Source organism: Cyprinodon tularosa, unplaced genomic scaffold (assembly GCF_016077235.1).
Source record: "Cyprinodon tularosa strain WSP-4 unplaced genomic scaffold, ASM1607723v1 ctg57, whole genome shotgun sequence".
NCBI lineage: Eukaryota > Metazoa > Chordata > Actinopteri > Cyprinodontiformes > Cyprinodontidae > Cyprinodon > Cyprinodon tularosa.
In genome coordinates this window covers 656042-674141 of record NW_024039307.1, presented here as the reverse complement: position 1 = coordinate 674141, position 18100 = coordinate 656042, and the positions used below count along the sequence as shown (strand labels likewise).

General features: G+C 39.6%; 1 protein-coding gene across 2 annotated transcripts in view; it reads left to right on the top strand.

Moving 5' to 3' along the window:
• The window catches only part of clstn1 (calsyntenin 1), a 38593-nt gene that overhangs the window by 14053 nt on the left and 6440 nt on the right, over positions 1–18100 (top strand). The window contains exons 2-16 of one of the 2 annotated variants that reach the window (XM_038305984.1): positions 1305–1427; positions 5574–5603; positions 7043–7238; positions 8716–8924; positions 9637–9786; positions 9974–10159; positions 10568–10816; positions 11415–11536; positions 11620–11782; positions 13249–13300; positions 14192–14348; positions 15016–15164; positions 16090–16334; positions 17499–17669; positions 17867–18012. In XM_038305984.1, the coding sequence (XP_038161912.1) occupies positions 1305–1427; positions 5574–5603; positions 7043–7238; positions 8716–8924; positions 9637–9786; positions 9974–10159; positions 10568–10816; positions 11415–11536; positions 11620–11782; positions 13249–13300; positions 14192–14348; positions 15016–15164; positions 16090–16334; positions 17499–17669; positions 17867–18012 (2348 nt within the window). Of the gene's footprint in view, positions 1–1304; positions 1428–5573; positions 5604–7042; positions 7239–8715; positions 8925–9636; positions 9787–9973; positions 10160–10567; positions 10817–11414; positions 11537–11619; positions 11784–13248; positions 13301–14191; positions 14349–15015; positions 15165–16089; positions 16335–17498; positions 17670–17866; positions 18013–18100 lie in introns of both variants that reach the window. The other variant, XM_038305985.1, reaches the window with a different exon arrangement.

The window sequence follows — 18100 nt, the reverse complement described above, 5'->3', positions numbered from 1 at the left end:
ATTTACTGTATTTTGCGAATCTTTCCATTTCTGCATCGTGGAAAAGTATTTGTATTTCAATAAATGAACTGGCAATCCATCAGTTAGTTTATTTATTTATTTTTGGCTTTCTGTATTTTTTATTAATCTTTATCTTTTGCAGACATTAAAAATGTAAATGTTGAAGAGTCCTATGGCAGCTTTGCACATAGGATTTCTCTGATCAGTCGGCCCCAGTTACCCTAATTGTTGGTGATCTTTGCCCATATGTGCAACCAATCTTATCTGCCTACACAGAAGTCTGAAAACAAGCCCCTGTTTATGTTCTAAACCTTTCATTAATACACTGCAGCACTATTTGACTGTTTTTCAGTAAAATAAGATTGGAACATTCAAGGTTTAATGTGACTTTATAACCCCTGAATATGCCATTTATATATAAAAAAATCATCTATAGGTCTAACATATTAGACCTATCACAGCTTTTCCTAGCATCAGGCACCCTGAATTAGCTCAGTCATTACATTGCTTCTCTTCAGCCTGTTGTCAGCAGGTGTAACCATCACATCTGCAGATCAGTAGCGAGTTGATGCCATCGTTCCCTCTCACCGTGGAGGGAGTGTCTCCTGGCTGTAAGAGAGCAGCGTTTCTTCTGCATCACCGCTGTTTCCTAAGCCAGCCCGAATGTGTCACTCACTGCAGCTTTTCCTGCTGCTGCCAGCTACAGTAGATAGTCTTGTTTGCAGCAGGGATGGTTCCCATGCCGACGAATGGACCGAGCCCTGAGCAGCCTGTAGCACTCTGTAGCCTGACCTTGATCATCAAATTGAGAGCACAACTGCAGCTAGCTGGCAATAACAGTGAATCGCATCCTGTGTAAACTTCACGTGTGAAAAATACTCTTATCTTTGTGTTGATATTGGCTGGCCTTCTTTTTAAGTTTGAAAGGTAATACAGAGGAGGATAGATGTAAAGCATAGAGTGGTTTCTTTTTTCTGCAGTGATGCACGTGTCTGTGTCTCATCGGCTCTTGGTTTCTGCTGCAGGTTTTCTCTTGACTTTGTGTAGAGCTTCTAAAAATAACACTAAAAGCATCGCTACCCTCATTAATAATGTATTCAAACTGCATGGGGCGAGGGAGGAGGTAAAAGTCAAAGCATCATAGGAGGGAAGTCATCAGAAAAAAGAATGAAAAAGGAAATTCTTATAAAAATCTGAATCTGTAAATAGGGTTCCACTGTTATCAAGGTGAAAAAATATCATTAGCCTATTATGTCTTGAATATTCAGTCCAAGCTGACCTTTCTTCTATCTGCTTCTTCACAGTCAATAAGCACAAACCATGGATCGAAACGACGTACCATGGGATTGTGACAGAGAACGATGACAAAGTTATTCTGGACCCTCCTCTAATTGCGCTGGACAAAGACGCTCCTTTACGCTATGCAGGTGAGTAAAAACGTTTAAAGCTGCTGCCGCTCCTTCACTAATTCATAATCAAACATAGCTGATATTACTTCTTGCTCATCTCTGAGTAAATTAAAAAGAAAGCAATGTTACTCTGCTCCTGGATGCAAAACAACTGGTGATGTTTAATGTTAAAAGACTGTTGATGAATTATTCATTTATCTAATTCTTTATTCTTACTAAATAAAATAGAAACTGGCTTTGAAATGCCACATGGTTAATGTATGAAGGTCTTCCTCTCTGCAGCTGATTTTAATATGTATATGTTTTAATCCCTCCCATAATAAAGTTTGTATCTGATATAAACTGTATGCTCTTTCTTTCATGTAAAAGAGCAGCTGACTCAGCTATGATGAGGTCAGGAACTGTTTAATCTTACCTTGTTGCTTTAATTATCATTTAATACTCTGCGGTAGCACACACGTGTGGCTCAAAGGCATCCATACCATAAGATTTTTATGACTTGCCTTTTATATTGATGAACATCTGGCTGCCATCCCCCCAATTTGGCCTTTTCATTTATCAGATCAAAATGTGGTTCTTTTTTTTTTATTATTTCATTCCTCCCAGTGGAGAACCACAGTTATGAGAAAATCCTTTGCCCCTGGTGTTTTTAATCATCTCAGCATAGACTCTGGTAAGGTGTAAAAGCACCACATGCTTTTATTACCCTTCATATGATCAATTTAATCTCAGGTTACTTGTTCTGTATCACTCTAGCTTTCAGGTTTTGAGATGTAATTCTGATACAATAATTAAGAAGAAGGTGATAGCTATAGCAATGGGCCCCCAGAAAAGAATATAAAGCTTGTTTTCTGTATGACGTTCATCTCCATTTACAGCAAATTAGTGCTGAATCCACAGCTCGGTGCATCCACTGCTTTGAACTGCAGCAGCTCCTTTTGATGAGCTTAAAGGAATAGTACACCCAAAACATGATTAGCCTTCATTTTCTACTCACCCCCATGCTGAACAAAACTCTGGAGTACTTTTTTGATATCTCAAATGCATCTGGAGATCTGGGAGGCTTCTTGCTGTCTGCTGACATTCAAATAATGGAGGTCTATGGCGCCCGAGACAGAAAGGTCCACAAAAGTCCACAAAAACGTGTCAATATTCCTCCATACTGCTCGTCCAATGTAATCCAAGTGTCCTGAGTGGGTAGCATCCAGAATTTACTCGAAACGAAGTCATTTAGAACGTTTTAGAGCCTAAACAGTAGTGTATAGGATTTCCTAATAGCGCCCCCATGCGCGCTCACGATTCTACGGAAGCCGGCAGACCAAACCAGCGCATTCAGCTCGGCAAAGAACTCATGCTCTTCCTCAACACTGAAGTCCTCAGACATTCTTCTTTCGTTGTTTCTTTCTTTGCACAGGTAAACAGCACATTTCTTCTTCTACGCTTGCATTATCGGCAGACCAGACGCTGAATGCGCACCTTCTTCCGGTTTGGTCTGCCGGCTTCCGTAGAATCGTGAGCGCGCATGGGGGCGCTATTAGGAAATCCTATACACTACTGTTTATGCTCTAAAAACATTCTAAATGACTTCGTTTCGAGTAAATTCTGGATGCTACCCACTCAGGACACTTGGATTACATTGGACGAGCAGTATGGAGGAATATTGACACGTTTTTGTGGACTTTTATGGACCTTTCTGTCTCGGGCGCCATGGACCTCCATTATTTGAATGTCAGCAGACAGCAAGAAGCCTCCCAGATCTCCAGATGCATTTGAGATATCAAAAAAGTACTCCAGAGTGTTGTTCAGCATGGGGGTGAGTAGAAAATGAAGGCTAATCATGTTTTGGGTGTACTATTCCTTTAAGAACAAACTGTCCGTCCCTCTGAACTGGCCTTGTGTCTCTATCTGTGGAGACAGAGTGAGCAGCCTGGCTTCACGAGGAGGCAGGGGGCCGCTGCTCCATCACGCCAGATTCCCTGCATCTGTGCCAACTCAGAGGGTTCCCTGTTAAGCCAACCCACAGGCTTTTCAGACGCCCGATCAAATCCTCGCCTTTGAGTCAGATCACAGTGATCAAATGAATGTATACTGTAGAGGAGGAGTCACCATGTGTGTCAGGATCAGGCTTTTAGCTAGGAATATTTCATATCGTGTACACCTTGGGGTATCCTTCTCCATAAAATTTTTAAATTTAGACTCTGAAACACTATTTCCTGCAATTTGAGCTTGAATGCAGCTGACTTTTTTTTACTTTGTTACAACACTACTTTTGCCCTGATCATGGGAAGTATGTGTGCTTGACTAGAGGTGGAAATTTCATAAGGAAGTCATGAGATCATTTTTAGGTACAATATTATTATTCATAATTCAAACAATCAGAAAGTGTTACTGCTAAAGGTGAAACTGCGTTGTTAAATGACAACTTTCCCCAGTTGTCATATACATCAGCCCTTGTTTTTCCCCAATTCCAAAGGCAGTATTGTCCCAAACGAAAAGTAAAAACCCTCCAAAATAATCATATAGTATAGTACATTTGAAAGCCCGCCGGCACCGCATGGACCCACAAATAATAAAGTGCTACACGACCCATGATCACAAAGTGTACAAACAGAGTTTATAACAGAGGCAGTAAAGAACATTCCTCATGCTCACATCCAGTGCGTGCCGCTCTCACAGATAAAGAGCTGTAAATTGGCAGGAGTAAGAAGGTTTGCCTCGTTGCTTAAAAAGTTACTGTTGTCTGGATATTCTTGAATCAGTTTATTTTTAAGATGTAAAGTTAATAAATAAGAAAATATGAATAATTTTAATTCATGCTGTAAATCTCTGTTCATTTATACCCTTGCTCACACCCATGGTAAAATGTGAGGGAAAGGTTTTAAACCCGTAGATGTACATTTTATAGGAGTACCTGCGGGATACCCACGGGTACCTGACCTCGTGCAGGACTCTGCAGTGTGGATATTGGATATTTCACCAATAACAGCGTCTATCTGCGCTGCCTGAGCTTATGCCAGAGATTATGCAGGACTAGAAGGGGAATTCAGGCCTAGTGAAGAACCCATCTGCTAATTTTGAAAATTTAAGCGAAGTTTGCGTGGGAAAATTAGAGGCGTACCAGAGCCATACATCCCAAAAACAGGCGTACAATTTCTACTATTATTAGTAAATGCCCGTATGCATTGCTAGCTAAAAGCCTAGTTAGGATGGATGGGTTAATTTAACGCTTTATTAAAACAAAACAAAAACTAAATTTCTTTATGTGTAAATCATTTGGGTCTGTGCCCTTTACGAATTCAAGTCAGGGCATGCAAAAATTATTCTTTTGGTCGATATGCAATGTATGATCCAAAACGTCCCCCAAATACCCCTTGGAAACGCAGGATGTGTAGCAACATCATCATGCTGTCCTGAAGAGGCTTTAACAGACTTGAGGAGCTTCACCTTCCAGGAGGACAGTGATCATGATTAACAGCCGAAGGTAGAGCTTTATACAAAAGCATATCATGTGGTGATGGTCTAGTCAAAGTCCAGACCTAAACCCATCTGAGAATCTGTTTTAACACTAGTAAATGGATATCCACTGAGACTTTCCACCTATACTGACTGAGCTGAGCTAGGATCTAGCCCAAGAAACAAATTAAAAATATCTCAACCTTTAGATATTAAGTTTGAGATAACTTAAGATATGTTTTGGCTGCTCTGATCCCTGCAGGAAGGCGCCTGAGACCACAGCACCATGATGTCCTGTAGGTTCTATATGAGTCCATTTGATAGTCCATCAATCCTTCACTGGACAGTCTACTGGCCAGAAAATAATTATTTTCCCTCCTGAAAGGAAAAACTGATTTATGGTGAAACTCATTAACTGACATGCTTATTAATTGATCCTAATCACAGCTGAAGAGCAGACTTTCTCAAAGATTTAAAGCATACAGTTAAAGAGAATACAGACAGTGGGATTATTTCTTTTAATTACATTTGTCATTGTACTGTCATCTTCAATTTGTGAATCATTCCCTTTTTTTTTACTTGGAGAGACCCTCATGTTTATCTCGAGCTTTTCTTTGTCTTAGTCTACAGCTCAAATATGTATCTTCTTTTCCTCAATGTGTCTTCTAACTTTCCTCTTATCTGGGTTTATCTCCTCTCCCCTCCATGTAGAGAGTTTTGAGGTGACCCTCACTGAAGAAGGTGATCGCGGGCTTTTTTTTTCTTCTGCCTTGTGCTTTTTTTTCATTTTCTTACTATTAACCCACTAACATTAAAGCAGCATCCACACTTTTTACACAGAAATTCCAATTATGCTCTGTAATTGTTATTATTTCTTTTTTTTTGGGTTTGTTTTCTTGCCGTTCTTTTTTTCCTCACCTTGAATTTGTTTAAAGAGCTGCAACAGCTGGATGAAAAGTGTGATGTGGGGCTGATTGCTCTTAGAAATATCTGTGCATGAGACATCCATTGCAGTTTGCAGACCCTAACAGTTTATCAGCTGTCACCTCCAGAAAAAAAAAACGTCTTGAAAACAGGAGTCTCTCTGTTGACATTTTCTTCTTATAATGACTTGGCAGCTTAAGAAATGTTTACCCACGAACTAAAATTTAAATCCAAGCCGAAACTTACTCCAAAATCTGTCATAAACTGAAATAAAAAATATCAAACTAGGTACAGATTCCTAAAGGTACTAAGCCTCCTCATTGTAGAGCTTTTCTTTTATAGCTTGAGAGTAACTCCTGCAGGTTTCTGAATTTGCTGAGATTGTTAACCAATGCAAACTCTCTCTGCTGCAAAGCTTCTGTTTTCCTGCATCCCTTGCCTCGGTGGATCTCTTTGAGTTAATTCTCCGCCCACTAATCTCTACCATTAGCATGGCTGCAGTCGTTTGATGTGGATGTCAAGCAAGTGGATATTTCTAACCCCAGTTCTCATCCAGAGCTTTTTGTTTGGATCCTGTTGTTGTGCTGGTTTAGTTCTGTATGATTTCTGGATTTATTTTGCAGTTATTTTTGGATGAGAGGCAGGCAGAATTACACAGGAAGACTTTCTTTAACTCTTTACTGGAAGTGTTTTCTGAAATTCTATTTCTTTTGCAGATTTTGTGGGGGGTTGATTGATGGATTGGTGTCGTATCACCTTTATGTTTAATTCTTATTTGATATTGTTTATCCATAATATAAGTCATGACCTAATTCTGCTTCCTTTCAATGCTTTTATCTTCATATTCACTTTGTTAAGCTTCTTTTTTTCACAACTTTGGTTTTATTACAACATCCTGAGTACTCCTGTGAAATGCCTGTCCACATTTTTATTACTATTATTTTTAGTTTCTTCCTGCATGTCTGGATGCACTGTTTTTCAAGTGGCTTGAAAATTGAAATAAAATGACTTTAAACCTGCCACTCCCTCACCCACACGAGGTGCCGTTTGACTTCCTCCACAGACTCCATGCACTTCAGCCTAAAACCCCCACTGGTTCCCAAAATCTGTGGCTGTTTATTTATTTTGCCTGGATGTATTCCTTTTTCCCCAGTTGACAAATTTTTTTTTAGTATTTTTTTTTTCCTAAAATATCGAAACTCCTCATCATTTGTGCTGAGCCAAACTCCCTCCTTTTTGACTCTCAACGTGTTCAGGTGAGATTTGCGGCTTCAGGATCCACGGGCAGGACGTCCCCTTTGAGGCAGTGGTCCTGGACAAGTCCACTGGTGAGGGGGTCATCAGGGCAAAAGAAAAACTGGACTGTGAGCTACAAAAGGAGCACACCTTCACCATCCAGGCCTACGACTGTGGAGAGGGTCCTGATGGGGCCAACATGAAGAAATCACACAAGTGAGTCCAAATTTTCACACCTTCCTCTATTTCATTGGATGATAATAAAGACAGTTTATTATGATAATCTAACAAGGCTTACTTTATACAAATTTACAAAACATAAGTTATTTTATCTCAGCTATGATAAGTATTATTTCTGTTTACTACATACCACAATACTATTACTAATTATTCTATTTCCATAGCCATTGATTTAAATGGAGTAACACGTGGCTGCAGCTCAAACACAGCTTTGTTATGTGACATTATAAAAATCCTACCAAGACATCAGGAATAAAACTGTTGGATATGATCATATGAACCCCAAAGAAGAGAAGACTTGTGAAGAGGATCAGTGCAGCTGATATAAGACGTTTTCTCTTCCAACCGTCACATTACAGTTGCAAAGGTGCTCAGGGACAAAGGCCTGGAGACACTTCCTGTGTTCTGATGAAACTAAGACTGAAGTTTTTGCCAGTAATGACAATAATTACATTTGGAGGATGAACGGGGAAGAACAGATGGCATTGTAAGGAAAGAACAATTTGTGGTAATACTGAAGAAATATCTCATTCATCTAGAAAATTTAAGCTTGTTGAAATAAGAAAAAAAACTCAGTAAAAACTTGTTTTTTAATTATTATTCAGTTATTCATTTAATTCAGTGTTTGTTAACATAGTTTCAACTACTTGTTAATCCTAATCCTAAATTTTAAAGCCTGCAAAGTATTTCACTCAATCAATACTTAGTGATTGCACAGTAATGTTGCACATATTTAAACTGTAATAAGAACTTCAGCTGAATTAACTGTGCCCCTAATGGCACAAAGACGAGGTTTTTAGTTGAACCTGGTATTTAAGATATGAACCATTGTTGCTCAGAAATGTTTGATGCTTTAGCCTTAAATTTGGTGCTGAAATCTGCAGGGTTTTTAAAATCAATATTTATTTTTGCCAATTCAAGGGTGGAAGTGTTAAAAAATCTAAATAGAATAAAACAATGGATTCGTTCAAATCAAAAACTTAAAAAAAAAAAGAAAACAATGACTTTAATGCTTAAAATTTTCTATTTTCTTACTTGTTTTTTTTGACACGATGAATAAGAAGTGTTTCCTCATTGAGTTTCTGGATAAATTAGCAGATAAAAACTCTTAGTGTGCTGATCGATTTGAACCAGATGATAACCTAGGTGACCTTTACTAGCTCAGATTAAGCCATATAATAATATTTAATCCAGAATTGAAGATAATTAGTTTCCTGCTCTTGTCTCCATCTTCCCCTTGCTTAAAACAGGCTGTTTTAAAAAAAATCCGAACACACTGAAAACAATTTAAATGGAGCGCTCTTGTAGTAAAGAGACAAAGTTAACCACCGTGAGAGGATAGTCATTGCAATGATCCTATTGATGTCTTTTTCAGGATTAAAAGCTTTTGCTAAAATGCTCTGTTAAATATCAGGCTGATAAAAATGCCCAAATGTGTTCCTGTTCCTCTCAGGGCGACTGTCCACATCCAGGTGAACGACATCAACGAGTACTCACCAGTGTTCAAGGAGAAGACATACAAAGCCACCGTCATCGAGGGAAAGAAGTACGACAGCATCCTGAAGGTGGAGGCGGTGGATGCTGACTGCTCCTTCCAGTTCAGCCAAATCTGCAGTTATGAAATTGTGACACCCGACGTGCCCTTTACCATCGATAAAGACGGTGAGGACCCTCATGAAGCATGCTTGTCTCTTTGTCTGCTTGGAAAAAAACAATCACCAATTGTCTGAGAGGATAGATTTTATTCACAGAGATGATGGCGTCTATTGATCTGTGTGCACACTGACGCCACTAGGCTCTAATTTAAGATTCAACATACAATGACAGCCTTCTAAAAATATCATCCAAGGTGACCGGTAGCTTCTGAATGCATCTGTTACTTATATTTATATGCTGGAAAATAGAGTCACAGAATCAATTTAAATCAAAATTTAAATAAAGGCTTAACATCTTAACAGTGTCCATCCATCTCCTGGAATCCAGGGTCACCATTATGTCTGTATAAAATGTAGGATCCAGACAACAGCAATAATGGTTTAGAAAAGATTGAGAAGGAAACTGAGATCTCTGGAAATTTAAGTATGAAAAAGATTTGGAATTTCATTATGAAAAAATATGTGGGAATCCTGGAAATGGGTCATCCCTCTATATCTATAAAACCTCTTTGTCTTTGGGGAAGCCTTTAAAAATATCTCTTAGTTTAGCTTGTTAACGCACAGTGTTTTTTTTTTTTTTTGGGCTCTATTATAATTCTTTTTCCTAAAAGATTTGTTATTGTTTAGCTCTTTGTAAGGTTTTTTTTATTCATGAATTTAAGAGTTTCAAAAGTCGTCAAACATACAGCTTTATTCCAATTTCTTATTCTCGTTGTCAGGTTTTATTAAAAACACTGAGAAGCTGAGCTACGGCAAAGAGCACATGTACAAGCTGACGGTGACGGCCTACGACTGCGGGAAGAACCGAGCTTCTGAAGACGTTCTGGTCAAAATCAACATTAAGCCCACCTGCAAACCCAGCTGGCAAGGTATCAGAACTCATCTTTTCTGACTTCATTAGCAGTGTTTATGAGTTTTCCAAGAGTCATTCTAAAACTTGTTAGCTTCCCGGCTTTAAGCACTGATTAAAGAACATGGTGTTTAAAGCTCAACACAGATCAAAGCTCTTTTAGTAAAGATGTCTTAAATCTGTTCTCTTTCCCTCCTGGTTTTCAGGCTTCAATAAAAGGACTGAGTATGAACCAGGAACAGGTAGCCTGGCGCTTTTCCCCAGCATGCATTTGGAGACCTGTGACGTGCCGATCACATTTGTTCGTGCCAGTATCGAACTGGAAACCAGTCACATCGGAAAGGGCTGTGACAGAGACACCTACTCCGAGAAGTCTCTGCACAAGCTGTGTGGTAAATAAATGCTCTGCTAATTAGACCCCTGCAGTTTTCTTCCATGCATTGTTCTGCATTTTATAACTGACAAGAATGATTCATTTTCAGGGTTTCTACACATGAAAAACTCTAAAGTGTGTGTTGCCCTATCCTAATCCGATGTACATACATAGATGTTTTTACTTAGTGAACAAACTACATGAAAACCAAAGGACACAGCAGAGGTCAAAGACAGAGTTATGGAGAAGCATCTATCAGAGGGCCCTTAAAGCAATAGGTTTTAGCAGAAGCCGAATGTGCAGCAGGGTTACATTATAAAGTTTGGATGATATTCAGTTCTGACCTAAATCTAATTAAGAATCTGTCGCAAGTCTTAATGTTTTGACAATCAATACCTGACTCTGAGCAATTATTCTTGTGTTTTAGGAGCCAGCTCCGGCACCGTGGAGCTTCTTCCTGCACCGAGTAGCTCTTCCAACTGGACGGTAGGACTGCCCACGGATAACGGACACGATAGCGACCAGGTGTTTGAGTTCAATGGGACCCAGGCCATCAAGGTGCCTGATGGTTTGGTGAACACCAACCTGAAGGAGCCCTTCACCATCTCTGTGTGGATGAGACATGGACCCGGGTCCCGCGAAAAGGAGACCATCCTCTGTAAATCTGATAAAACAGGTAAAGGTTCCACATCTACAGAATTAGAAAATGCAAATGCAGTATCTGTTAGCTATTAGGAGGTGAAACAAGTTCTCCTGGCATCTCATTGCTGCTGCGCCCATGTGGTCTGCTAGCTCATCGTATGAAAATAGCCATATATATCTCTGGCTCAGCTCTGCAGCTATAATCAGTGTCTGTGTTGAGTTGTCTGACTCACAAAAACAGTTTCTTTTCATATTTCCTTTCACCTCTGCTAGCTGACCGCTATATTTTTGAGGTGACATTTGTTCATAAAGCTCCTTGATCTTATTCACTTTAAAGTTTCAGTGCGATCAGTGGGCAGGCGGCTCATCAGTCTTAGTTTGGCTGCTTATATAAGAAGGATTACATCAGAGCGGCTTCGCCCTGGAGAGGGAGCTCCCGTACTTGTGATCTCAGCACACCATGACCTCTGTTTAGCACCGAGTCACGGAAGAATGAATCCCACTTTTCTGGTTCACCACAGATTAAAGTTTGGTGCTCCAACGAGAACAAAAGCAGCCTAACAAATGTTAGCAAGCAGTGTTAGTTTGAAACGGTCTAAATCTGATCATTTCCTCTCACGTCCTACCGGCAGATATGAACAGACACCACTACTCCCTCTACGTCCACAACTGCAGGCTAATCCTCCTCCTTCGCCAGGATCCCTCAGAGGCAGAGAACTACAAACCGGCAGAGTTTCACTGGAAGCTTGACCAGGTCTGCTGCAACTCAAAACCAGCCCATTTAGAATGATTGGTTGCATCTTTTTTCATTTTATTCTTGTGCTATTTTGTTTCTAGGCCTGTGACAAAGAGTGGCATCATTATGTGCTCAATGTGGAGTTCCCCACTGTTTCCCTGTTTGTGGACGGGACCGCCTTCGAGCCCTTCATGGTCACAGAAGACCACCCACTGCACCCGTCGAAGATTGAGACTCAACTCACAGTTGGTGCCTGCTGGCAAGGTAGACATCCTTATTCATTAAATTGTCTTGCCTGAGAAGCAATTTTATTTTATACAAGGGTCGTCCAACTCCAGTCCTCTGGATCTAGTGTGGTGCAACTTTTAGGTGCATCTCTGTTCCAACAGACCCGGATCAAATGAAAGGTCCTTACCTTATAGATTTGGGGTTTTGCAGCAGGGATGCTTTTTAAATTTGCAGACCGTTGGTTATTTGTATACCTGAAAGTATTCACACCCTCTGAACTTTATCACACTTTATGACACACACCAACACCTAGTAGCATATACTGTAATGTTGAAGCTAAATCTTATATATGCTTTGTTGTGTTTGCTGCAACTGAATCTCCTGGTTCATGTCCACCAGATTGTATATGTAGAGACTGGATTTTTTTTTATTCAAAATGGCTCATCTCGGTCAGATTTGGTGGAGATCATCTATTGACAATAAGTCTTATATAAGACTCTCAGTCAGATTTAACCCTTGATCATCCCTGTTACCTCAGACTGTAGGTTTAGAGTTGAAGTCCAGCTGGAAAATGATCCTCCTGTTAGTCAAGTTCTGTCCTGTAACAGTTTTCTCCCCAGTATTTAGCTTCATCCATTTACTCTAATTCTGAAGAAAAGCTTCACCAGAGCATGACATTGGCTTCATGTTTCACAGCATGCAGAGTTACCGTAGTGTTTCACCAAATAAAGGCTTTTACATGGAGGCCAAAAGATTGAATTCTCATCTGAGCTAAATATCTGCTGTCATGTGTTTTCGCTGTCTGCTACATGACTTAAAATGCAAACAGGACTTTTTGAAACCAGGAGTGTAGGGTTTGGTCCTCCTTGCTGCTTTTTTTATATTACTTACCCAGGTTGTTTATTTTGATCAACAGCCATGTTTTTGGAAAATTTGCAGATATACTATTTTCTTAGTTTTTGGAACTGCTTTGTATTGTTTTATTGCTTATACCTGATTCATATTTTTCCAAAACTATTGGCCTTTACCAAACCTCTCAGGTCTCTATAAAAAAAACTGATGAGATCAGATGAAATACCCCTAGATTCAGATTTAAAAAACTAGATTTTGCTTAGGGGTAAAGTGGGGGGTGGGGGTGAACTATAAATGTAGCTTGTATAGATATTTGGACACTAAACTCTAAATGAATAAGATAAAGATAGTGCCTGTTGCTAAATTCAAACTATTCAAGGGGTGTGAATATTTTTTATAATAGACTGTATTTTATGTTTTTGTTTGACTCTATTTTTAAAGATTGAAATTTAGAAATATTCCAGCAGTGCTCTTTATTCATCGTTAGTGGAAGCCTGTTTTATGTTTAGTCAACAAATATCGTCTTTACTTTTGTTGTGAATCTCCAGGGATGCGGCATGACCTTATTCTGTAGCATCTGAATCTCTCCTGCAGATCCTCAACCTTCCTTCCTCTCTCTTTCCCTGCTCTCTCGTTTCCGTCCATTGCAGAAAACTCAGGACATGACAATGACACTGAGACAGGCCCTGAGACCACCTCAGGTTGCTCAAGTCTTTCCCTTACTCCTCAGATATGTCCATGTGTCCAGAACATCCCACCATAATAACAGCTTCAACTGCATCTTCATAACAATTTAAACTAGAATGAAATAAGCATTCTAGATGCAAAATGTCCTTTGTTTATCGATTATCTTTAAAGCATGACGGGATGTGCTTTTTTTTTTCACCATCATCATTTTTTTATATATATATTTATTTTCAATCTCCATCTGTCCTTTGGTTTGACTTTTTTTGAGCCAGTACACCAGCGGAGAGCGAAAAAGAAACAAAATGAGAACAAAACACAAACAGACTCTGGCTTGGCTTTTTTTTTTATCCACTCTGACTTTTCCAGTCAAAGTGTGACCTTGTCAAAACGTCAAAACTAAAAATACACACACACATACACACACACACACACACCCTGAATGTTTGTCTGACCTCAACACAACTTTAATCGGCCTCAATATTATCCAGTGGGTAAATTTTACAATCAACATTTTCCACTCCTTTTATTCTGTTTGTTTAAATTACCAGTGAAGATTTTAGTTTCCCCTCCTTTAAATATAATTGTAGTTTTTTTATGTTTGTCTTTGCCTCATCGTTATCCATGATAAGATAGGAACCCCTCTCCATTGATTTAAATGTTGCATGTGCTGATAGCAGACATAAGCTCATCCATCATCTGCCTGTCTCATCCTCTGGGCCCCAGGCCTTTAAGGGGAAACACATACTAACTTGCATGGACGTCATTCATGCCAGCTTTGCTCCCGAGACAGCATGCTTGCATCATCAGTGCTCCCTTAAACATTTAAGTGATTCTGCAACCCTTCTTAAGTAACTTACTTATTTTTATTTTACCATTTTCCCCCTATCCTTTTTAATTGAAAAAGGCGGGGAATGCCAGAATGGCTCAGTTTTTCCGAGGGAACCTTGCAGGCCTGATCATCCGCTCCGGCAAGCTGGAGAACAAGAAGGTGATCGACTGTTTGTACACCTGCAAAGAGGGACTCGACGTGCAGCTGCCTGAGGAGGTAGCTTCAGCTGTAAAGGTGAGGGAGCAGAGTGACTCACACAGTGTTTCCAGTTGAAATACATTTGCTGTTTAAACAGATACACAGCAAATTAATCAGTTCGCTAAAAGAATCCTTAGTTGTACGCATACATATATTTATATATGTGTATATATGCAGATGTCATAAGCTGCTTACATCTCTGTGCTTTCTTCATTTTAAACACCATATTGATTCTTGAAATAGCAAAGAAATTAGTTTCTTCTCTTAGTAAAAACTTCCACACTGAATACTTTTATCATAGATATGATAGAGGAGGAAAGCAACATATTTTAGATTTTAGATAGGCGGTCATGGCTCAAGGCTGTTTCCTTCTGGTTACCAGTTGATTACTTGTTGCATTTCTGAGGAATTTCTGCCACAAGACGTTTATGTGTGTGAGCGTATAAGGAGGAAGTTATTAGAAGATTTTAAGGCTAAAAAAGAAGGCAGGCAGTGGGTAAACAATGCTGTAATCCCTTCATGATCCTTTCCAGTAACATTCAGCTCTATTTGTCTTCAGTTGGTTGTAAAGGTGAATCATCTTAATTGCTGCAATGAATTAGCTTCCAGATGATATTCAGTTTTATGCTTGAAGCTCTGTCAAGATGAATATGTAACATTTTTGGGGAATCAGACAAACCTTTACTTCATGTCCTTCTCTTAGGTTGACTTCAACCCCAACCAGTCCTCTCTGACTGTGGAAGGCGATGACATCGGTGCCTTTGACAAAGTCATGCAGCACATCTCATACTTAAACTCCCGCCAGTTCCCAACCCCTGGCATCAGGCACCTCCGCATTTCCACCACTGTCAAGTAAGTGACCGAAGATTAATTTCATTTAAGCCAAATCTTATTCCATTGAGCACTGACAGTAAAAAAGGGTTTTGTGGTTTTTTGTATATTTATGTGTGTGAGGAACTCCTTGGTCTGATTTCATACCGAATATGTTCTGAGTCTGAATTCTTGTCTTGCCCATCAGATCTTTAGAAATGTTTGTGTATTTTTTATTTATTTTCATCTGCAAAAAATATATTCTAAATATAAATAGGCATGAATGTATTGCCAGTTTTAAATGTTTATGATATTTAAAGCTGTTTTTTTTATACTTTTTTATAAAAATTATTTAAGATCTGTGATTTAATAATAATTGCACTTTATTGATCTCACATTGGAGAAATTTACCTCTGCATTTAATCCATCCCCTTGGGGAGCAGTGGGTTGCTATTTTGTGGGGCCTGGGGAGCAGTGCGGGGTTAAGGGTCTTGCTCAGGGACCCTGAGTGCAGGCTGTGGGGATCGAATCTTCTCAGAGCACAAGCGCACTGCTCTACTAGGCTAACACTCCCCAACAAAACAATTTTAATAAAACATTTGTTAGTTTAGTTTTGGGGGAAAAATTGCTTCATTAGAGTAGAGTTTTAGTGCAAAACCTGAAGACCCATTTTTTGTATCATTTGTTAGCCTTTGACACCGATTTGAGGAGCAACCTTCAAATCAGAGGGGTTTTTTTCCTTTTTGTTATTGAGTTTCTTCAGCTGCAGCTTCTATATAACCAACAGAATATTTACCCAAGGGAATCTAAAATATCTCCACTAATCACTCTCATCATCCAGAAAGATTTTTCATCATGTGATCTTAGCAGTCCCGTGATGGGACACATGTATATATCCGATTAGAGACCAGGGAAACTTTTAATCAAGGCCTTTACTGATTTTACCTTGGTTTTCAATCCTCTCCAGGTGTTTAAATGAGGATGCCTGCGTGGCAGTGCCAGATGCTGAAGGTTACGTGATGGTGCTGCAGCCCGAGGAGCCAAAGATCAGCTTGAGTGGGATCGACCACTTTGCTCGCAGCGCTGCTGAATTTGAGAGCCAAGAAGGAGTGACTCTTTTCCCCGAGCTTCGCATTGTAAGCACCATCACCCGTGAAATGGAGGTGGATGCAGAGTCTGAGGGTGCAGAAGGCACTGATGATGACCCCACAGGTAAGATGATGCAGCTGTAGGAATGTATGTTTCACCATAATGCTAGTGTCTCTAGATTTTTTATCATATGGACTGAATGTCTTGATTTGATCTGTAGTATCAGTCTTTTTAGGATGTAATATAGTCTTGAAAACTTTAGTTGCTGAATGGACCCGTAGGAGCGTTTTTTGTTGTTGTAGATATACTGTAGCTGGTGTTGTTAATGATTTATCCTGGAGGATGAGGGGAGTTGCACAGACACATTAAGACAAATGGAGACATGAAGGAAATAAGTTGTTTATTTCTGGGTGTGGTGAGTGACCCGCCTTGCCATCTGTTGGATTTCTACGTGTATTAAGAAGAGGAAGGACAATAGACATGCCCCAAAGCCGACACAGATACGCTGAGAAACAGTGTGCTGTCGTGAGCTGCACGCCATATGGGACAAAAAGGGCTTAGCAAGATCAGTTGCTCTTACCTGCTTTATTCTGACCCACCTCTCATAGCCTGACAGCAAACAAGGTCACTCTAAATGTGAAGAATCATATGATTTTAAACACCAGAGATTTTATTCAATGTAAAAAAAAAAAAAAAAGGGAACAAGAAAAAAACTACATATGACAGAGACTGAATTTTTAAGCATGCTTTTTAGAAGTAAACAATCAGCATTTACTTTCTATGCATTTAAATCTGTGGGATATTTGATTTGAAATCCAGCTAAAAACCATTCAGCACAGATTGGTAAAAGGTTTTAGCATCAATGCTTAGAGGAACAGTGTACGCACAGCAGGAGCAGCATTGGCAGAAAAATAACACAAATACTACTTAAACACTGCAGTAATAATGGCATGCTACACTATGCAGGTCCTCAGTATGCCTTAATGAAGATATTCTTACCCTGACATCAGACATGCTTAAGGTCAGGTATTTCAAAGCAGTAAACTTGACCTGTATAACCACTGAACTTTCATCCTGCATGCGATATTAATTCACACATTTAGCAATTAAAGCAAAGCTTTCTTACTTGAAGGTTATTAATGTCGGTTTCACCTATTTTCACCTAAGAGAAAAACAACTTTATTTAACTTTTCAACTTTATCAACTCAATTTTTTTAAATGAAGTGTAGCAACAGTATGGTAATGTAATGTAATGTATTTTTGTTCTTGTACTGCTGTCCCTTTCAGTTCAAGAGACAGTTGTATCAGAGGAGATCATGCACAACTTAGACTCATGTGAAGTTTCTGTGGTTGGCGATGAGTTGGACGGCGAGCACGAGAGCCTGGAGGTGGACGTTTCACAGCTGCAGCAGCGCGCCTTGGAGATGAGCTCTTCTAACCTGGGACTCGTCATAACTGGTACACAGCGCAGCACTCGTCCAGTAGCTGAAAAATTATAAACACAATAGTGGTTATTTATAGCATGTGAAATGTTGCAGAAAATGCTCCACTTTTTCTGGAGTTTTTTGTAGATATAGGCGAACAGAGTTACGTGTTGGAACTCCTACTGCTTCTGCTGATGCTTTTATTCACAGAAGCTCCTCTGTGTTTTCCAGGTGTGAACACGATGGCCAACTACGAGCAGGTCCTGCACCTTATCCGCTACAAGAACTGGCACACCGAAGCTCTCTTTGACAGGAAATTCAAACTGGTCTGCTCTGAGCTAAATGGTCGCTATATTAGCAATGAGTTCAAGGTGGAGGTAGGATACACCTTTTTAACAGCATCACTTTTTACACATCTCAAAAAAGCTGGTTTAAAATAAGGACAGGTTACAAACGAGGCTTCCC